Source organism: Netta rufina, assembly GCF_964035555.1.
Source record: "Netta rufina genome assembly, chromosome: 3".
In the NCBI taxonomy this organism is placed as follows: domain Eukaryota; kingdom Metazoa; phylum Chordata; class Aves; order Anseriformes; family Anatidae; genus Netta; species Netta rufina.
This window is the reverse complement of record NC_140125.1, coordinates 7,987,675-8,010,843: the sequence shown is the minus strand read 5'-3', so window position 1 is coordinate 8,010,843 and position 23,169 is coordinate 7,987,675. Positions and strand designations below refer to the sequence as shown.

At 37.7% G+C, this 23,169-nt stretch overlaps 1 protein-coding gene across 1 annotated transcript in view; it reads right to left on the bottom strand.

Annotated features, from left to right (window-relative positions):
* The window catches only part of PLCB4 (phospholipase C beta 4), a 201,970-nt gene that overhangs the window by 51,061 nt on the left and 127,740 nt on the right, over positions 1-23,169 (bottom strand). The window contains exons 11-22 of the mRNA XM_084285056.1: positions 18,634-18,715; positions 17,394-17,494; positions 16,719-16,776; positions 11,905-12,013; positions 10,733-10,943; positions 10,038-10,131; positions 9,313-9,392; positions 8,786-8,870; positions 6,222-6,312; positions 5,220-5,315; positions 3,600-3,700; positions 1,889-1,924 (exon numbers count right to left, since the gene is read on the bottom strand). Coding sequence (XP_084141182.1) covers positions 1,889-1,924; positions 3,600-3,700; positions 5,220-5,315; positions 6,222-6,312; positions 8,786-8,870; positions 9,313-9,392; positions 10,038-10,131; positions 10,733-10,943; positions 11,905-12,013; positions 16,719-16,776; positions 17,394-17,494; positions 18,634-18,715 — 1,144 coding nt within the window. The remainder of the gene's footprint in view (positions 1-1,888; positions 1,925-3,599; positions 3,701-5,219; positions 5,316-6,221; positions 6,313-8,785; positions 8,871-9,312; positions 9,393-10,037; positions 10,132-10,732; positions 10,944-11,904; positions 12,014-16,718; positions 16,777-17,393; positions 17,495-18,633; positions 18,716-23,169) is intronic.

The window sequence follows — 23,169 nt, the reverse complement described above, 5'->3', positions numbered from 1 at the left end:
TTCTGCAAGGTTTACAGTTCACAGCATTTTTCCACAAACTTGTTTGCTTGTTCTCCTACCAGTGAACCAATTACCAAAAAATCTAGCATCCTGTAGGCTGACTGTGAACTTCAACACCAAAGTACTAAGTATCTTCAAAATTTCTTAAAGCACAGCTTTTTATTTTCAGAATGCAATCCGTGCTTGTCAGGAAGTTCTCCTCCATTATTGTATCAGCAAATAGTGCATAACAGTGAATAACTGCAAAGTCCTTTCTTAAGCAGTAAGCGTCATCATACTTCACAGCATTAAAGCATGGAAGAAGGCAGTCCACAGGACCTAAACTACTGCAACTTGTTTATTCGGGAAATGGAAGATAAAAGTAAATGTGAATCTACTTGTCAGTATTATGGGCATTTACCTGCACCTGCTATATAGTTCTGACACATTTCAAAAAACAAATTCCAGGAAAAAATATACGCCCTGATATGCTAAGATTAGTCACAAGGACTGTGTGGAATAGACAAGTTACCAGAATGAGTCCAGGTACACATGGTTTTATTCACAGTTTAGACTGAATTAAACTTCCAGAGGCCCATGAAATCAAACTGATGCTTATTTCAGTGTTGCTCACCAGGGCTCAAACCAACTGCTTTTCAGGAATCCAAATGTTGAGGGTTCACAGATTTGTTTCCCGAATATGCCAAATGATGCATGCTTTTATTAGTAGAATATAGGCTTTTTTGTTAGCAAATCAATATTTTGTAATATAGTTTAGATCAAATTAAGGCCAAATTCCTTCAAAGGAAACTAGTGCATTTCAGGTTCATCATTGTTGGAAGGCCAATATTCAGGAAGAACTGACCGCTCAGCTTCTAAAAACCAGGCTTCTTCAATGTGCCTTCTGCTGACTGCTCAGAACTGCTAATCATAGTTTACTATTTTGATCCAAAAACATGTAAGTACTGAATCACAGTGAAAAGGAATTCAAAACTTTATGCATTAGTGCTGAACAATAGCACCCTGCAGGGTACAGCTGTATGACTAAATTACTGACACACCATCTCTATGACCATTTTCTAAGACAATCTACTGGCCACTAATTTTATCTTGGTTACCTGCAGACTTGCAATTTTTAACAATAAACAGGCTATGCTTTTTGTAGTGTTCACAGCTAATAATTTTGAACTTTAAAACTATGAACTAGGGAAGTGAACTAGGGATGGGATGTTTCTTAAAGACTACAGAGACAACGTAATAGTTATGACAGGACATGACACTTTTAGGGGAGAGAGAGAACAAAGGGAGAGTTGATCTTTCCAGGTTATTTGTACCTCCCCACCATCAAGAAAAGAATCAGAACCCACTTAGAAAACAAAATAGACTGAAACAAAGTGTGGTTAGAACAGGAGCAATTTTAATGACAGAAGAGAAGGATGGAGAAGAGTGGAAGGAGGTGGAAAGAGTCTTACAGAAGGGATTCTTGGGAGAAGATAAATGCTGAAGTCCCAAGGGAGAGCAAAAGGAGGAAAAAGAGAAAGGAAAACAAAGTGCAGTCAAGGTAAGGGAAAGGATTAAAAATAAAACAAAACTCAAACAAACAAAATAATGGGGAAGATGCATCTCAACACCATCCAAAGAACTGCTGTTTCCCAGTGCATGACATTTGAGACTGAGATCAGACACTTCTAAGCAGGTACAAGTCATGCACTCCTGTCTGTCCCCATGTTTTCTGAGACCTAACACCAGTATACAACTAAAGAGGAGGAAAGGAGGCAGAGTCACTTTCAGAAATGTACTGTAGGAGAAGTGAAACTGCACATAAAATTGGCAAACCACTAAGAATGCATGTAATATGTATTTTATATATAAAGCAATAAAACAAACTATGTAACAGCCTACATGTCACCTTTTTATTGTTTTCTTGCTCAGAATCTTCAACAGCCTAAGGGGAAAAAATATATATGCATTACCCAAGGAAAATGCAATAGGAAACACTCACAGTAAGGAAAAAAAACTCAAAAAGTTAATGCATTTAGCAAAAAGTACACCCTTTTCCACTTTGTTGCATGGCTCATCTATCCCATATGCAAAAATTTGAAGTTTCTTTCAAATTTGGGTACACAAGGTAGGAAAGTCAGCAGCTGGCTAGCAGTTAGAACAGGAGAGAGGATGCCAGACAGTTAAGCCCAGTTCTTATCACTAGATGTCGGGGACTGGAAATTTCAGAGAAGAATGAAAGAATGTCACACCAGGATCATCTGGATATGTAGGCTGCCCGGACTCTGAAAATTTAAGGGTTAAGAAAGCTGTAAATGTGCTTTCGATGTCCATGTTTGGAAAAGGCCTATCTCAAGATGCTATTTGCAATGGGACAAGTGAGCCTCTCTGCTGTCTGTCTTCAATTATAAACTGCCAGTACCAAGTGTCTTAGATAAATGTTGACTTGGCTCTGAATATACATTCCTAAAGAATAAGGATCAAGTCACTGATCAGCAAAGAAGCAGAGGAGTTAACAAAGGGTATATATTGATGATGAGTGACTAATTTGAAAAACAAAATAAAAGTAATAAACAGAAAAATGCTCAGGTAGTTAAGGACAAGTTTATTTAGCAAGTGAAACCAGCCCTAGAACAGAGGAGTTAAACAGTTCAGTGCAAAGATCCACAAAAATACTGAAGAAGCAAAGATGGAGAACTGAAGAGAAACCAAAAAGGTGACAGGTCTGATGTCTCTGTGATACTGCTGAAGAGAGACACAGTGCCAAGGGCAACATCTACTATGAAAGATTTTCTGTACCTATACTTCTATCTGTAGTAAGATCCAAAGGTAGCCAGGTAGGTGAGAAGTGGCCAAAACACTTGAGTGACAGAGAAGCATGATCTGATAAGATACCTTAGTACTCAATTTTTGTTTTGTTTTGTTTCCCTGTAACAAGTAGCAATACTGTCTTCAGGACCAGAGCAGGCTTAGTTTTGAATTCCAGTGGTCTGTATCTAATTATTGTCAAGCAATATTCTGTTCCTGAAAACTAAATTGCACTAAATCAAGCACCAGTTGAACAAAGGGGACTCTTATGCTGTCTGCCCCCTGGCTCTCTGGTACAGCCCCACTGCAGTACCACCCCTCTGGAGAGTGATCTTCCTATTTTGCCTTTAGTGCTGCAGATGAAAGGGACAATCTACCCTAAGAGTTAACGATAAAGAATCCCTGAAACAAAGACATAGGATGCAGCCTTGCAAGAAAGCTTTATTGAGCAAGAAAGCTGATATTCACCTCATCTTAGGGCTCTAAAACTGAGATGCAAAGTAAAATATCAGAGCCAGAGGGAAGAAACTGCTTGCTGCCTTTAATTAGTATGTTTGGTCAAATCCTCCAACTTCATGTACACATTTTTTTCCTTCATACTCATTCTGTTTCCTAAATAAGTATTCTGCCCGAACAAGCAGAGGGTATTTTGATCTACAAAATTTTGTCTTCTCATGAAACATTAGGAATCTGGTGAAGATCTTGTGTTTGACTCTTCTGATTGTGCTGTGATGCTTCCACAAAACACAATGTCTTTTACACCCACCTCCATGGAAAGCTTTCAAAGAGATATAAGAAAAAAGCAATCCCACCTTTTTGACACTGATGGCAACAGCTTCTTTTTGACAGTAATCATCTACAGTAAGGTCACTTCCAAATTTGTATTCTGGATGAGCTTCTTCTTCTTGGTCAGCTGCACAAAAAAAGAAAGAAGGATCAGTGCAAAAACCACAGCAAACTGCTGTTTTAGTGTGAAACATGAAACAAATAATAGTTGAATACACAGGTTTGCTTACAGCATACCTTTATATAGAAATAGAATCCAGGGTATTAGATTTCCAAGGATTTAGTAGTAATAAATTACAGATAAGGCCTTAGATTCTTGTGGTTTTGACATGGTTAATAAGGGATATTATGAGCATATTTTTGAAGGAATCATTGATTAAAAAAAAAGGCAAAAAAACACCACCAACAAAGAAACAAACAAACAAAAATGCACCAGCAATATAGGCTTGGGGTAATAACAAGAAATGAAGGCAGGGTTCTCTAACTAAATATGAAAAAGGTTGCCTGCATACAAACTCCTCATGTGCCCCTGTTATAGGGGATCCTTCCCATTTGCTTTGAGGGTGATTTTCTGTTAAGAATATGGTATTCTCAAAGAAGCTAAAAACATCCCTTATTATCAAAAAGTCATTAACCATATTACACAGATGGACTTAAACAATAATTTTAGAAAATACTTATTCGAGCCTCTTGGAGGTCTAGCACATAATTAATAATAGCATTATTAGAAATAAGCATTCCAATGGAAATCAGCTTGCCAAACAACAGAATCTCCTCTGTGCTCTTAGGTCATTTGAAGAAAGACACTAAGAGGCCTCTCCAAAAAATCATTTTACTTCAGTCTCTTCCAGAACTGTAAGGACAGACACCGTGGATCACCAAGAATATCTATCGCATTGAACTCTACTGACTGTAACAGCAGTGGCTTTGTGCTAGGAAAAATTCAAGGAGAGGATCAAGGGATAAGCTAAAGCTGGGACATTTGCTGTCAGAGTCACAGGGTCACAGGCCAGTGGTCCAGACACTTGCAGGTACTGAATGATTTATCCCTTCAGAAGGTGGACATAGGTGAGGTAAATCACAACCTAAAAATGTTTTTTTCTCAGTTGGCCATAAAGACATTCAGCATCATTGGCTCATGTCTAGATGTTTAAACTGAAGGCATCTGAAGTTTGGCAAAAAAAAATCCTATCTTTGATTTTATCCTCATAAATGATAATGCAATAATCCAATCTGATGTTGACACAAGCATTATAAATAGTAACAAAATCCCTTTTTGAAACAAAGATTACTGGTTCCCAGTCCCTCTACTGCCTCCCTCCCTCAACACATATATGTACAGTGAAAACTGACTTTGTTTCTGCTCCAGTATGATTTCTGAACAGTAAGTAGAAGTAAAAAATTACCACTAGTACTAACTGAGCTCACATTTCTACCACAGCCCATAACAGAGCCAAGAGCAGTTGTAGTATCTATGTGAGATGAGATGGCAAGGCTGGAAGTCTGTATAAATGGTCCTGCATTGAGCCCACACTTTCTGCTCCTGCCACAGACTGTGACTCTGTGGGTAATGCACATACTACTGATGCCAGCCTACTGTTTTACAATAGGCAGTGTTTGAGAGCCCCTCTCTATGACATCCTCACCACTTTCTATTTCTTCTTCATTATCATCCTCCAGGATATTTACAGGAGCAGCAGTTTCTCCAGCCTCCATCATCTTTTTCAAAGCATCAAGCTGTTCTGTTCATAAGAAAAATAAAAAGTAATCATTCATGACATCAACAGTTTGTACACAATTAAATACATCAGAACAATTATAAATGATTCTCTGATCATGAGAGATACTTTTATTTAATGGGATCTTTAAGATCGAGTTTTCAGTTAGCAATAAAATTTTACAGAGCATGAACATCATTAGACACATACTGTTCTTAGATATGAAAAGTGGTCAGTAAGAGCTGTATCCAAAGCTCACTGAAGTTACAGAAAATATTTCCATAGACTTCAAAGACCTTTGGAGTGAGCATATTAGTTCTTCAAAAGATAAGTAGACAGCTATCTCTTTGGTGGTTGATGTATGCAAATGGAGAAAAGGCACTTGAATTTTCAGTTGCCTTGTGCGTTTCAGCAAGACAGTATGAACACAATCATGTATCACTGAAGTCAGCAGAAGGTCTGCATGCTTATCTGTTACTGGAGAAGGACCAGGGTCTATCACTTCAGCCATACTGGGAACTAAGATAGCAACATTATTATTACTGAAAGGAGATAAATATCAGAACTGGCAATAACAAGAAGAAGAGCAATTTGAAATTCCATTTCATTTTTTGCTTATCCTGGAAAAACACAGCAATGTAAACATACCAGTGTAGGCAGAATTTACTAGAGATCCTATCTGTGTTATATTTTAGCTTGAACAGCAATCTGATAAAGTCCCAGGGTTACATTTCCAGGTCTGTCTATGCCCTTGCTGAATGCAGATAGCAAGGCCTAAGCTCTATCAGTCATATGAAACACAAGGGCAAACAAAGTATCATTTACATGTAATTCATATTCTTTAACAGAAATGTATGAGCAATTTGGAAGCCTTAGTAACAAAGTCCATGCAAATTAATCTAGACTTCTGTTTAAGACAAGATTACTTACTTTTTTCTACTTCAGGTTTCAACCTTTTATTCTTTATAAGAATCTTTCTTTTGAGGTCGTTAGGAGAAGGTAAGGCTTTACCTGGATCAAGCTGTAAAATAATTTATAGAAAAGGTTTTAATGACATCTATTTGACCTCTTTGTAACTCAGTTGGGGATTTTGACATTAGGACTGTAATGGTAAGGGGCAGTGAACAAGCAGTGCCACCTCAGGCACAACCCTTGGAGGTAGTCTGACTAAAGTTGTCTGCTCTGATTTTTCCCTATCTCATGGGAAACCTGTGCTCATCCTCATCTGCACTGGTCATACTGTCTCCCATTTTGTGCTGTCTAGCAGTAGGCACAGAAGAGACCTCCAACCATTCATCAGAGGACTTCTTACTTTCCTTCTCTACATGTGGCTCACATGGAGTTTAAGTCAGAGTTTAGCCCTTTCTAATTTCATCTCTAAATAACTCACCTGTTACAGTCCCTTCAAGCTGTAATAATATAAGTGAGGCTGCCCACATATGCAGAGTAAAAGTGGGTTGGCACTGGTGAACGGAAAACTCTGCCCAGTCCTTAGCTAAGTAGTGAAGACTATTTTTGCCAGTAGGGCTACAGGGTCACATCTTCAGTATTTGTGAAAGCCAAATGGCAAGTCTGACATAACCAGGAAGTACTACTAAAGGTTTTACACCAACTCCAGGAGGGAGAAAATATATTACTGGGGAAAAAAAAAAAAAGTCCTCTGATTTAAGCCTCATCACATCACTGAGGCTAAGAAACAAGTTTGGATATGATAAGTAACGCACTCTCCACTTTAGGCTTGCTAAGGATATTATAGAGGGAGTCACTGCTACAATGGACTGTGGTTCCCAGTTAACTATAAATGATACAGGAGTAGAAAATATTGCCAGGACTAGTAAAAATTCTTAGAAGAAATACTCTGATATTCTGATCCTTAAATCCAACTCTGAGCTACACAGAAGCAGCATTGTGGACAATGAAACAAAAGAACAAAGCACCACAACTTGAAACCCAATAAAAGAAGCAGAGGTGACAACTGACAACCAGGGAAAAATAACAACAACAAAAATAAAACAGCCCAACGCCACAAGAATGAGTGCAAACCTCCTTCCAAGAAGGTAACGATATCCATAACTACCAGGGCTAGCATAGTCATTGGAGTTTTGGCATGTTGGATGAAGACAAAATGCAACTGATCCTGAGAGTGCCTGGGTTGTAATTCCACTAGATGTCAGTGCCGCAGAGCTCATTCAACCCCAAGCATCCCCAGGCACACGGCAAAGCTGCATGCCCATTTGGACAAATATTTCCTTTTCCTTAAAACTAAATCTGCTTCAGTCAGTGCTGTCTCTCTCTAAACTCTGTCCTCCTCAGTCTGTAGAAGTACCAGAAAACAAGCACTCATACACAATTCAGGCTCCTGCAGCCATCTCTGCCGCATTTGCTTTGGTAGCAGCTGGGGACCGAATTCACCCACAACAAGGAAGGGGCACAAACTGCAGAAGGCTAAGTAGTGCTACAGAGCACAGGCAGCTGAGACTAATTACTGGGCCCTGAGGTAGCAGCATGGTTCTCTTTGGCCAGCTTTATTTTAGGCTTGCCTGAAAGCTATTGGAGGTTGTCATTTGTGAGGAACGTGGCAAGGTGCTACATACATTAGCAGGCAACATTACAGGCTTAGTTCTCTCGGATGCGCCTTTCATGGCAATGACCTGATATTCACCAAGCCTGGTGAGCTGCTGTCCCTGCAACATGCAAGGAAACCCAAGAAAAGCACAGTTCTGAAAATGATAATACCAGGAGGCCCCTGGCAGGAGATGACAAATACAGCAGAATCCTCTTTGACATGGTCTCCCACAGCACTGAAGAATGCCTGTAGGTTTTGGGTGGCTGCTGGCAGACAGTGAGCACATCGCTCAGGAGAGTAGCAAAGGACTGGGGGAGTAGTTGCAAGCAGTGGATAACAAGCTATTAATGCCTCAAACACTGTTTGTGGAGGAGTGCCTGTTATTACCTCCTGCCACGCAGGAGAGTGAAGTGCATGCAGATTACAGTGCACTTGATAGTCCAAATGAGACTGCAGGGAACTCTGCTTTATTTAATTGTTAATGCAGTAGTGGGGGCCACCTAGGCTGCAGGGCCTGATACAGAGCATAAAGCATGCAAAGTGCAGCTGAAATGGGAGGTTTCCTCAACTGAGACCATGCAATTTAAAATTAATTGTTTTTCAACAGTGACTGGCAAGTTGCAGAGTTATGTATGACCTGGAAATACAATGTATGCGGTGTATTTTATATAGGAGCTGATATTGCGTCACACATCAAGGGGATGGATTTCCCCAGGCTGCTTGCCAGAGCCCTGTACAGAAGAGATTGAACAATCAGATAAGGACGTTTGTACCAAAAAGTGTAGACACTCAAATACACTAGTCATTTTTGAAAGCACAGGACTGGTAGTGATCAGCACTCCAACCATAGGTGATAAGACCCCAGTTTATTGTCTCTTTTAAACACAGATAATATAAAAAATAGGAACGCTGTCAGAAGATAACATACTGGATGTGTTTCTAGAGGCTGCTTCAACAGGAGATCTCCAAAAAGATCTTCACAGTATTTTGACATCTTGTACTGCTGATATTTGCTGTAAAAGATGATGTTGGTTCATTTTTTAAATATAAAAAAGAAATCACTATTAGTCAGCAAAACAGAATAATACTAAGTAATCTAGACTTCCCAAATTATATACTACCCAATTTCTCTCAGCTGAGACACATTACTGTAATTAAACTGTCAATAAAGGTCTATTATCTGACAGATATGAATCTAATAAGACCAAGAAAGTAGATTAACTGAATCCCACACAACTAATGGAATATTTCACAGCTTTACCACAGATAAAAAATATTGCTATTATTAAGCTAGCTAAAAATTGACTATTAAAGTACATTCCTTTCCAAGTGACACCCAGCATATCTGCATAGCCCAACACACTTTTCAAGTACATTCAAATAGTAGCATTTTTGAGCTTTATCATCTTTCTCATCCATTGTACTAAAAAATAAATAAAAAAGGTCACTATATACCTGCAGTGATTTTCAAATGAAAGAATGACAGGGTATTCTGATGTAACAAATGCTGTTTCCTTAATGGCTTGAATTACATCCTTTAAAATGCAATAGGATTCAAAATTAGAACAGATCAAATTACAATCATAATGAAAAAGATTTTTTTGTCCTCCTCCCCATCCTCAGAAACACAGAAATGAGTTTCAAATATGCCAAGTGAAACCAGAACTAGAAAAAAAAAAAAAAAAAAAGTATGCTCCTTCTTCTCTGGTCACCCTCCACAACCAACCTGTGCACCAGCACCCAACTGCAGCTGCAGTTTCACCTGCAACCCATCAATGCTACCCCTGAATCTACCACCATCTCCATCGTGCCATGAAGTACTTCTGTTCCCTGAATTGACTCCTGCATCTTCAGGCTGTTTCTACAGCTAAGGAACTTCTCAGACAGGGGGAGGATATTTACTCTGCTGCTCAAAGAGCCACTGAATGTGAAAAAATTGGGCAAAGTAATCAAGCCTGCTTTCTGCATTTTTTGTGGAAAGGCAGCAGTAGCACAAGGGTATGTAACATGAGCAGGAAACAAGTTTTAATATCTGGGGACAAGAAACCATACTATGCAATTTGTCAGTCTGTCAAAACAGAGCAGTGGCAGATGCTGAGGAGGAGAGGGGTGCCTTGCATGGATTCTTGTCCAGGGGTCCTACTGGGGTTGGTTGCCAAATGGAGAGGTCAGGCATTTACCTTGAAAAGAATATCTGTACACATTGCTTTTCCATGCGTTATTATTGGTTCTTGGTCTTCACCTTTTCCATCCCAACAGTCCAGCTCAACACATCTAAAGACCCAAGAAAAATATCACCTTTCTTAGTGCTTCAGTACAGATGAGCTGCCTGGGACGAGTTCTGAGCAGTGATGTTCAGAGCAGTAAGTTACCAAGCAGTTTGGGGCATTACACAATTCCTTTTAAGCTGTACATGTGTAATTTCAGACTGCTTTTATTACTTCAGGTATTCTACCTTAAATACAGTATATGTGGGGCAAGATATTAATACCTGAAGAAAAAAAAAAGCACTATAACACTCTTATTTATCATCTTACTCAGTTAACTGTGACACATACTAGTAGGTCAAGAAATCAAGCAGGAAATCATAAACATTCTCATTTACTTATAGGGTTCTTAATTGTAAAGCAAAAAGCACTCTGAAAGTCTTTGTCATTTTGATATCAAACTTATCTGTCTTACAACCCAACTCCAATTTCTACATCCCACTGCCTTCCAATGTTTTTTTGTGAGAAAGTCTTAAATATGTATATTTTCATTTACGACAGTGATATATTTATGCATTCAGTTATATACTATATCTTCACCAAGTATACTATGTAGACTTATAGTGTCAGATTCACAAATATTAAAAGACTTATCTACTGCTTCCAACCTGCATCCAGCCAGAAGTACTTGTCTGTACATCTCCACCGAAGACTTGCCACCAAACTGCCTGCCTGTTAAATATGTATTGTGAGAGGAACTGATAAAATAGTGAGCCAAAGGATGGTCCATTTCTTGATATAATTCCAAACGGTCTAGGAAAACTGGTGCATTTTCATCTGACATCAAGTATCTGCAAAATCCATCACTTGATATGAGACCTAGAAGGCAGAAGAAATCATAGTAAATTACTACTAGAAATTTATAGTGCGTAGGATTCAAACTATCTTTCAGAACATGAACCCTAGCAAAAAAAGGTATGTCTCTAAAGGTTTCTGCAAGCAAACACTCCTCTTCTTCCAGTGCTCCAAGCTGACCAGAAACTGTGTCCCTGTTGCAAAATTTGACACTGTGTCCCCAGATAATAAAACCAGATGTACAAGAAAGAATTCTGATAGTAGTTAATGTTTTTTTTAAAGGTTTCCCAAATGTATTTAAGACTTCTTGGAAATAAAAGTCAAAGAAAGACTCTAAATAATTAGCCATGATTCAGTTCTTGGCTAGAAGAATAAACCAACATCAATCCCCTGCTATAGCTTTGTGCGTGCAAAATCCTCTTCCTTGCAAATTAGTGAACAATACTTTCCTGTTCTAGATTAAGTCCCACCTTCATAAAACATGATTTTATATGCTCCATCCTAAACAGAAGGCAACTTCTATAGTACATACTTTTTACTTTGAAAAACTTGTAAAACTCACTGGTATCAGGAGTACTCAAAGAAGAGTGAATTAAAAAAAAGAAAGTCAGAATTAGAATCAGGTAATTAATACTAATATTTCTATTTCATACACAGCAAGTGCTCAATTTTTTCTAGGAGTCGCCATGTTGTTCCCCATTTACTAAATCCCAATGTCAAGCTAACCTCTCCCGGTTTCTACCAGGCTGTCTGTGTGGCCACAATGTAACCTGGATCAGGTTAATCCTTCTGAAAAATCGCTGATTTTGAGGGGGAGATATTTTTCAGCAAATCGGTTTCCCAGTCTACTTCAGTGGTTAGCCCTGCAAGTGCTTGCCCCCTGACCACAAGGACCATAATCTCCCTTTAAAAAGTTTGCAGGCTTCAGAACAAATTCCCCAAATGCCTAAAAAACGGCAAATCCTGAATTTCCTCCCACATTTACCTTTACTCTTCAAGTCTTCATCTGGCTCATATGTCTCAATTATCTGCATTGCTCTTTTTGTGTCATAAAAGGGAAATAAAATTTCATTGAGCCGAGGATCTCGTTGATGCTAAGGTTAGAAAACAACAGAATTCAGCAAAACAATATAGTGCATGGCTACCATCCAAGAGCATTTCATTACTGCAGATGAGAAAGAAAGAAGTGGACATTTAAAAAAAAAAAAAAAAAAAAGCCCTAAAACTTTCAGACTATCCAACAGCAACTTTAGCTTTAGACAGAAAACAAACCTTATCTTCCATAAGAAACTTAGGCAGCTTTATTATAAATATTTCCAAATAAATCCACTATAACTGTATCACTGGTCTAACTGTTGTTTGTTCATTAAAATAATGACTGCACGTGTATGTGCCAATGAAATGTTGACAATAAATAGCAAAGCTCATCTTTATAAAATCTCTCTTCTTCCTTCCAATCTTTTTTGTAGATAATGTAAACTGACAGACTTGACTGATGGCATAGTAATCACCTCCGCTAAAATGCATGTCTTCAGCAATATCTATAGCTGAAGTAAAAATTGAAAGTAAAATAAAACTATGCTATATATACATAATTTGAAACCTGAATTTAGAAATATGAAACTGATGATGATTATTTGTGAATCAAAGAAACACTGTGCACTATGCAAAAAAACAAAACAAAACAAAACACTTAAATTCTTAGAAGAAATATATAAAATTTAGAAGAACTTTATAGTATCCTCAATTCACAGTAATTTATCATATTAAAATTTCATAACATTTAGCATTTCTATGTATTCTAGATGCAATTTAGCAGTGATTTCTAATACATTAAAATTCAGGGAGTTTTTGGTTTAGTTTGGTTTTGCTCACAGTTGTGCTATATAACATTTGCTTTTCTCCATGCTGGATTAGAGCTGCACACTGTGTGCCTGATTCTCCATTAAAAGAAAATTAAAAACAGAATTGAACGGAGTAGTGGCATGTAAGCAGATGCAATAAAACGTAAAGAAATAAATATGACCATGACAACACTCTTTTACCCCGGTAAATGCAGTTTTCAAGCTGCAGTTTAAGCAGAATTCAGAAATGTAACAGGCCACCCCCATATCAGTGATCAATAATTTGGAGTGGACAGAATGGTGTTCACATGGCTTGGCACAGCATTATCAGCATTTGATGTAATTCCTTATGTATATATATATTTTTGACAGTTTTTCAGGAAGAAAAGTAGTTTCCAATGAAAAATAAGCACTTGATCTCTTTTCTTACAATCAATACACTGATGAATGTGCTTTATTGATTACAAGAAATTACAACCAATGCCAATTTAATCATGCAGTTAAAGAGGGATCTTTAAAGTAAAGCTACTGACAGTATGCAGCATCTAAATTATAGCATTTTCATTCACTACAGATCGGCTGTCTGGATATCTAAGTAAAACTCAGGTGAAATATGAAATGAGAGCAGCTGGATGCAGGACATAACTTGCTAAGCAGCACAGAGCAGCAATACAACACTGGCATGCAACAGCACAGTCTAATATGACAAATGACAAGCTTTATATCATGAAAGACATTTCACTACTTCAAAAAATTTAAGAAGTAGTAAGAAAGGTTCTTACTCAAGAAGAGTACTCTTACCCATTCTTCTACAGTTAATCACAAGCATACGGAATAAAATAAATGGGGTAAAGAAAAAAAGCCTCCTCTAGAATAAGACTCTCCAGAATTATTGTAAGGAGCAAAAGAGCAAAATATTCTTCTAAGAGGAAAATATTCTTCTTGTAGCAATGACCATTGCTCATTATCAACTTTCAACTTTTTTCCCCATTAATAAAATCATGTCTCCATGCTTACTTAGTTTAAAAACCAAAGCAGATCTGACAACTGATGACATGTTATTTAAAAAAATGGCAGAATGCTTACTAGTGTATCTTGGAGAAATATTCTGCATTACTGGGCTTGCTGGCAAAGGAAAGCTGTAACATAAAAGCTGACTAGAACTAAAAGTGTGAAGTTTCATCTAGAAAGACAGCATGTCCCTGGACTAATTGCATATGTCCAGAGTTGCCTTTGCTTGGTCTAGTTTGAAAGTAGAAGTACAACTAGTAGAACTAGTAGAACTAGTTTGAAAGTATGAAGTAGAAAACCCTTACCCTAGACATTCTTAACCACATGAGAGTGAACTATCTAAAAGAATGGGGAGAAAAAAAAATCCTGTATAGTTCTGGAAAGAGAGAAAGACCATTTAGCCTCCTCAACCTGGCCTCCACTCTACTCTGAGCAGATATAAACTGAGATGCAAAGCAGCTTTCGGGCCCACAATAATTTTACTTCTTGAATTTGTCCTGTGCAGTGGGAAAAGAATGGCATCCTTATGTGGAGATTAGAAAAACAGAGGGAGACAGAAAGAGAGAGTAAATGACTGCGAAGGAGAGAGGAAGAGCAAGCAAGAGAGTGGAAGGGAGGGAGGAAAGGAAGAAGAAAGGGAAGAAGACAGTGGGAAAGAGAGGGGGGCAGTGGGGAAGAAAGGGAAAGAAAAGGATCTCCTCATACCTCCTTCCCAGGAGAATGGCTGAATCCTGGTCAGACTACTGAATTTCCACTTTGACATTTACTTGGCTTATAATTTATTGCTGCAAGTGAATGGCAGGAGCAAATCTCAATAGTAGTGACTTCAGTTGTTTTTCAACTACATTTTCTTTTTTTCTAAATTGGACTTAATAACAAAAACAAACAAACAAAAAAAAATCTAAAAAATAACTTTCTAAAATCTTCCCAGAAGTTTTAATACTGATACACAACTAAATCAGCTGTCAGCCAGAAGCATTTAAAAGGCAAATAGAGACAGCATTTTGACTGGACAGATGCTCACCCTCCACTTATACCCAGTAACATACCATCATGCTCTCTTAAAAAGTTGTAATGCTTACAGTTTTTGTGGTCTGCCCTGGAGGTTATGGAATTCAAATTAATTTAGGCTAAAGACTTTCATGAATAATTGCCCTGCCAAGCAATTCCCTTCTCCTAAATAATCTTGTATTTTCCAGCATTAAACATCACTACTAATTGCAGTATTGGCCTGCTGTAAAGGGGACAGAAATGATCACATCAGGTGGGAGAACTTAGTTTATTTAGTGCATTTCAAATCATGACCAAAATTTTAAACTCCAAATATATTTGGAGACCAAAATACCTTAAGCACTAAGCCAAAGGCATTGGTTTCAAGTCATCAGGCTAAATGTGCCACTCTATAAAACTTTTCTACATTTTTTTTTTCCCAGCTCTAGTCTCCAACTAAAGGGAAACAACCATTAGTCATGAAATACTAATCACAGAATCACAGAATTGTAGGGGTTGGAAGGGATCTCCAGAGATTATTGGTTCAACCCCCCTGCCAAAGCAGGTTCCCTAGAGCAAATTGCACATGTAGGCATCCAGATGGGTCTTGAATATCTCCAGAGAAGGAGACTCCAAAATCTCCCTGGGCAGCCCTCACCGTGGAGAAGTTCTTTTGCATATTGGTGCAGAACTTTCTGTGCTCCGTTTTGTGGCCATTGCCCCTTGTCCTATCCCCAAAAACCACTGAATAGAGGTTGGCCATATTGCTTTGTCTCCCACACTTCAGGTCTTTATAAACATTGATAAGATCCCCTCTCAGTCTTCTTTTCTGAAGGCTGAACAGACCCAGGTCTGTCAGCCTCCCCTCACAGGGGAGATGCTCTTCTTTTTGAATATTCCTTTTTATATGTGATTTGGTTCGATGAAGAATGAGTGCATTCCCAAATGAAAAAGAAAATTTTACTCTGAATATGATCTATTTGATTTTTCTATGGGGGAACTTACTGCTTGAACCTTAATATAGCAGTATCAGAAACATATACATTTCTGATATAAATAAAAATGGATTTGTAAATAGTAAAATAATGTTAGAAGGAAAGAGTTTTGGTAAGGCTTTTGGTCCCTAAAAGATCAAGTATCATGCAGAGAAGTAAAGCAGCTGCCCATGTTCTAGATGACAAGAATCTGTTGGTACAAACCCAGGTGGAATGTACTTATTTTCCATGTGTATGTTCTTGTTAAATCTACATTGTGTGTTTGCTGTTGCAATTCTGATAGAGTCAGCCTTCCACAACTAACTGTGCTTTAGGAATAGAAAAAAAAAAAAAAAGAGAAAAAAAAAGAAACCCCTCACAGTGTTTATTCGCACACTCATGATGTTTTTAAGAAATACTAAATACTCTTGCCAACAATTGTATTCTGGAAATACAGAATAAAAATATTTTCTCTTATGCTGCACACATACTATTTTAAAAATCATATACAAACCCTTAAAATACCCTCTTAGCTCTTAGATTTGTAATAGATAGAAATATACTGTACAGTAGAATCAAGCCAATGTTTTTAAAAGCCTACTTCATTTCTTCTATTATTCAAAGGGATAAGCAGATAAATATATCTGTGGCCTTTAGGTAAAAATAATTGCTTATAATAAAATACTGGATGTATTTTTAATAAAAATGCATCGAATATAACAGAATAAAATGTATTAAACATACACAACACAAGACAACAAGCAAATAATCAACAGAAGCAATCTGCAAAAGCCAACATGTAGAAAGCACAAGAACATATAAGGTTGGAGCTGATTTTTGCACCTGGATGTTACCATAATGGAAAGATCAGCAGATCAGAAGCATAGCAAATAATGGCATGATACATGCAATGGATAGACTGGAAGAAGCAAGCCACTGCAGACAGACTTGTATGGTAGTTAATGTATGAAAAAGCTTACTTCATTTAGAAAGCTCACTAATTGGTCTACCGTTAAATAATCAGTTTTGTCTCCATTGCTGAAAAGAAATTTATTAGAGAATGTAAGTTTTCATATATGATGCTACAAGTAGGTATGATTTACATGTTGACATTGTCAATACTTCTAAAACCTTCCACTTTTCTACCTAAAATAACTTTATAATCTCAAAATGAGCAGTCACAGAAAAGAAACAGTCTATGCTTGACACAATATTTCTCCTTTCCTTGCTATAATTTAACATACATTACTTCATAAAACAACATGTAAGTCCCCCAGCTGAGAATAAATAGAAGGAAGAAACTTTTAAAACATCAAATTCCTTACTTAATTTAGTTAGTTCACATACTGTGTTAATCACCTAAAGGAGCAAGTTAAAATTACAGTAGTTAGTAAAGCCAATGCAAAAAAAAAAAAAAAAAAGTTCCAGGTGCTTCTTCTAACTCATGTAAAAGTTGCTCTAAATACAGAGTGAACTTTTACATTAACAATCTGAGAGGGAAGGAAGGGGAAAAACAGACTTAAGGTTTGTCTTAACATAATGCTGATGATACTAGGATTCAAGGTTAATCTTTACAGCATTCTGTCACTATTAGATATGGACTAAAATTACAGTAAAATTAGTTTAAAGGAAGATTATATTATATTTGAACTTACATCTTCTTGAAGAGGTCCTCTATGTCAGTTCTGGGACATATCTTTTGGGTGAGCTCATAAAATTTGTCATAAGTAAATGCTGCAGGCTCAATTTCATCATTCTGCAACAAAATGCAAAGGCACATTTATTCAGCAAAAGACTGCTTATATGCTCTATTCCTAAGAGTGTTATCTTACCTCACAAAAAGCAATCAAATACTGTTTTAGCTCTTTACCCATTATACGTTTACTTTACCTAGTTTATTTTGTATTTTTTCCAGTTCTCAACTCATCTTTATCACAGATCTGTCAGATGTTCATATATTCTGACCTCACAGCAACATCAATTCTACATACACAGAACTGGAACTCAGTGTTTATTTTTTCTAATGAAGCTTAAAAAAAAAAAACAACACAAAACAACAAAATAGTGTATGAACTTTAAGATACTTATGCTGAAGCCAAGGCACTTCAAGAAAATGTCTCAGGTTTGGTACAGTGGTTTTAAATAGCAAACCAGCTCTCACACAGGGTTGCATAAAATTTCTATGAGCGGGAATGCACAGCTAACACATTCTGTATCATGCCCTTCTTTGGCTGAACAAGATGAGAACTGCAGCTGTGAGCAAAAAAAGAAAATCACCCTTGGTGTCAAGCACCACAACTGCTGGACACCCACAGTTTTCAACGCTCCCCCTCGCTGGCTGGAGACAGCGACCTGCTGAGCCTGCAGGCTGCCTCCCACCAGGCTTGGCAGGTGCCAAGCCAAAAATTATGGGCTGGAGTCTCCAAAATTAAAAAAGGGAGACTTGGCAGAGAGCAAAGGTGAAGAAACCAACCATGACTGTAGCCAGTTGTCACCCCTCTGGGGCTGCTGACAGGGGCTCCAGCTGCAAGCAGGACAGAGCTGGATGGCAGTTCTTCAGGAGCAAAGGAGGGAAGCAAAGAGCAGGAGGAATCCAAGAAACACAATTGAGAGGGCAGCATGCAGCAATGTTCTGCACTCATGTACTTCGTATAAATGCATGGGGCAAGGCAGTTATTACAGAAAAGAAGAGAAAACTTCATTTAAGAGGTTTAAGGCTATTTCAAAGATCTGATTACATTTTAATTTTAGTAAACAACCTACAGTGTTGAATAAGCTACTCATGAACAATAGGCATGTTTTTGCATGATGCATACGACTTTGATCACAGATATAAATATGAACGATTCATCAGTTTATTAATGTACAAAGAAATTATTCAAAACTGCAAGATACCTTTCCACTGGGAAGACCTAATTCCTTAAGTGCCTGAAAGATGACTTTTTCTGTTTTACCTGATGCGAAGGTTCTGGTAATACTAAAACAAAAGAGTGGGGGAAAAAGAAGGAAAAATGTTAGTAACATTTTAAACATTCAGTTTTCTCTCTCTTGCTTTTTACTGCCAACATTTTCTTCCAACTTCAACTGATGAATATAAGCATCTTCCAAGTAATAGTGCAGCTGAAAAAAAATGCTCCATGTTTCACATAGCAGCAGTGTTCTGCCTGCAAGCTATCCATTAGAAAACATCAAAATAATGAACTGCAAAAAGAACAGAAGAGTTGCTGTTTTTTTCAGTATACTGGGATATGGAGCTGTGAAAAGCATTATTCTTTTGGATCTTTTCACCTCCACACATAGATAAATGACTGTGTTTAAAAAGTAACAGATTCAACAAGTGAGAAGACTCGTGGCTCCAGGCTTTCCTGCTTGTGGTGACTTCTCTTCCTTTCCAAGCATTAACCTATGCCTCCCACATCACCCTTAAGGTAGGTCTGAACCATTCCCAATGGCAGGTTCCTTCCTCTTTCCTTTTCAAGCAGTCTTTGCTAGCCAGGGACTCCCAGATGCATGTCAGATCTTATTCCCTGCTCCTTCACCAGCTGCAGTGTTCACTCCTCCCTTTTAATGTTCCCTTGCCTTGCAGGCATTATGAATGCCCCTGTTCTAGATGTATTATGCATTTAAGTAGGTTTCCACCAAACTGATTAACATCCATTTCCTTCCACAAAACAATAATTCCATTTAAAGCTTAGCTATTTGGCATGCTTAATGTGAAAACATTTGGTCTATTTCTGTTTCCATTTGAGACAAGTTTGAATAGCCTCTAACTCTGGAAAAGTAGATCCAAATTTGACACTGTCCTCCTTTTCAGGGTCTAAGCTAAAAAGATGCATCCCAGAACTCCTTGATTTTGATGTCTCAGTCTGGAGGGGAAAACTGAGGTCTGTATCCAGTATCTATTGCTAACGCTAAGAAAACCTGTATTGTGGGAAATACCCTATAGCTGCCTCATGAGAATAAGTTGCTTGTTATCATCAGCTGAGACAATCATTTGCGGAGTCTTTTTGTTAGTCTCATGCATACTAAATAATTTCACAAGGTGAAAGATGTGAAATCAACAGTTGCTGTTATTTGTTGCCATAGCAATTCACAGTTGTTCTACTCTCCAAAACACTCTAAGACTCCTATGTAAATATTTTCATACTAATAAAATGAAGATCAGGAAGCCAAAGATCCAAGTGATAAAATAGCATTTTAACCTATCTTGGCTATTTTTTAATGGGTTCTTACAACAGGTTTCTATGTCTCTATTTAGGTACATAATTAAGTTATCTGACTTCCAAAGCTAAGTACTGTGATGTTTTCACTGAATTATAGAATGAGCTTAATTTTAGGCACCTGTTTCTTAAAAAAAAAAAATACATATCAAACAGCTATTTTCTCCTAATGCTATGATACTGAATAACATCAAGTCTATAATTTATAATCTATCTCCAGCCCTGTAAAAATTATATGCCTGTTCTAATGAATTAGGCCCCAATAATAAATATAGTGCCAAATGTATAATATTGGCATAAGTAATTACTCAGAAACAGAGAGCCAAGATCCCATGGCTGCAGAGAGCTTCTTTTTGATATCAAACTATCTACTTCACTAAAGATAACAGTAAATATAGCAATAATTTGTAATGAGAGCAGCAGTCTAGAAACAAGTACATGAATTAAAAAAGAGTTTAAAAGTATACTTTCATTTTGCTAAGGGTACTGTAAATAAAACTTTTTTATTATATCTGAAGAGACTTCATCCTAGCATATTTACAATCATCTTGTTGTATACCTTGGAAAAAAATTGGATTATTTCTGACACAAGCAAGTTGCTGGTTGATAGATACCTACAGGTGTTAACTCCTCATGTTCTATGGTGGATTTTTTTTTCTTTCTTAACTTTTTTTTTTTTTTTTTTTGAGGGTGGGGGCAATGTGTCAATGTGCTCTTTCATTTTTTAAAATACTTCAAATCTAGGACTGAGGGCTATCAGTCTATCTTGCCTTTTGATGGACTCAATAACTTGGTTGCTTCAAAATATTTACCACTTTCAAATCATTACTTCAAATATCAAGTCAACACACAGACTGTTCAAAATATCATTTATTCTGGCTACACTGAATTTATCAGTTTGGCTAGAACTGGAAGTACCACTGTGTACACTGTACAAAAAAATTATCTAAAACTACAATTTCCAACCATCATCTGACTGTAGGAGCAGACATTTCTTCCAGGCACTCTGGAGTAATTGATACAAAGCTTATTTACTAAAATGTGTAATTTCAGATTAACTTAATTAAACCCAGTATGAGACAAATTTAGTCTTTGTGCCTTTTTTTTTTCTTTAATCTTCACAGTTAGATGCTAAATTAGCTCAAACTCTTTTTAAATGTAGTCATACCAATGGATGATCATAGGTTGACCTAAATTCATTTCCAAGCAGACTCTATCTGAACAGGCACAACTTGCACATACAGAAAACACGTTTTCTGCCAATAGAAAGCTGCAGAAATAGAGTATTTTTTTATGTTAACAAGCACTGACCTTCTCAGTTATCATTTATAGTAGTTTGAAAATCTGAAAATACAAAATATTTTAACCAGTGTTCTCCTAAGGCTTTCGCACTACTAAGTGCTAGTATTTCTTCTCTCTCAAACACATTACATTGATAGTAATAAATATATGCCCCAGAGTAGGTTCAAATCCAATAGCAGTTGAGAAGAATCTCCATGACCTTACAACCCTAAAATTACTAACAAGGATTCAGGAATATTTGCACCATTTACCACTGACTGCCTAAGGATTTTCACCTTCTCAAGCTTTGCCGTTTTCTATGCCCATGTGTTGGCTGCAACAATCTGTATTAAACCTAGAAAGAAATGCAGAGCTCTGACTTCCCAGGTGAGATTTTTTCCTTGGGATTTTACTTCATTTCTGTGTAAAAGTGAACTAAAGGGGATCTTGCAATACACATTCCCATAGCTTAACAGACTTGCTAGGTATTCTCCTGAGAGGATAACATTCCTATCTGTATCCCCAGAGCTACAGTCACTGCTATAGGGTCCCTGAGCAGCAGGAGGAGGTGGATGTTTGACAGAGCACAGCCGACTAGAAGACACTGAATTTTAAAACAAGGAAGTAATGTGGGAGGGACTGACCACAGCAATCTGGAGGTCTGTTGAATGTGAAGCATCAGAAGTTTAAATCAGTGGGAAGATTTACTTGGGTGGAGACTTGGGTAAACAACATGAAACTCAGTGCATAGCAGAAGCATCCTGCCCAAATTTCCTGGTGCTTCTTGGCTTGCCTTCCTATCTCACCCACGTACCCTTCTCATGCGTCTAGCTCCTCCTATTCCTTGTCTTCTCCCCCATACTCTCCCTTTGCACTAAGTGCTTGTGGGCGGAGGAGAGGTTACCCAGTGATGAGAGATGTGTGTGCCTGTGTCTCACTTCATAATAAGCAGGTGTTGCTGGATCAGGCCACTTTCATGATTTCACTGTCCTCCATTAGGACTCTGCTGTGGAGGGGAGGACTCTGGTTCAACCTTCAACTGTGGAGTGCTCTGGTTCAACCTTTTTTCCAAGACAGGTCTGATTTTTGCCCTGCATTGCCATTCCTCTTGCCTCTTGCTAACATCTCTCCTATTCGTTTCAGCCCGTGAAACAGTACTTACTGGATAAGCACCAAAAGGTTGCCACATTTTATCCACAACAACGTAATGAATTCCTTGAAGATGTAAAGATTCAGGTTCCCTCAGCACAGCATGGAATAGTAGATTCTTTACAAATTTATACTGCAAATCACTTTTGCAAGAAATTAAGCTTCTAGAGACCAATTTGTGTCAACCTGGCACTCTTGGAACTGGAAACACGTCTAAGAAAAACTATTCAACTTTAAGAGACCATTTAAGTCTTCCACAATCCAAACTCTAAGTCTGACAGGATGATTTAATTCACTGGAATTAACAAGCCAGTGGACTGGACTCTCTTCAGCAATATGCGGCCTTGTCTGCATAAGTAAATTAGTCTGCTATAGCACAGCAGAGAGAACTTGTGCCTCCCTAAATGCAAGGTAAAATATTTCAAGGTGGAAACAGTTTCAGACAAGCTAGCACGCTATTCATTCAATACTGAGGAATAAAGCTCTGTGTTCAAACACAGACATAAAGCTCTGACGTCTTAAAAATGAATTTGCTCCTCTAGTACCGTTCCCACATCTTTATCTTTCAGATTATATTACTCATGGGACCTCTGCACAGGTGATGCCTCATGGCAGTTCAGTTCAAGTTTCAGGAATAAGCAGGAGCTTGACAATGTGAAAGCTGAAAAATTAATACACTGAAGCAGCCTTAACATTGTCAAAGTGTTACCTGAATCATGAAACCTGGAGGACAGCATAGCAGGCCCTTTATCTTTTTGTAGATTCTGAAGATGTATAATCC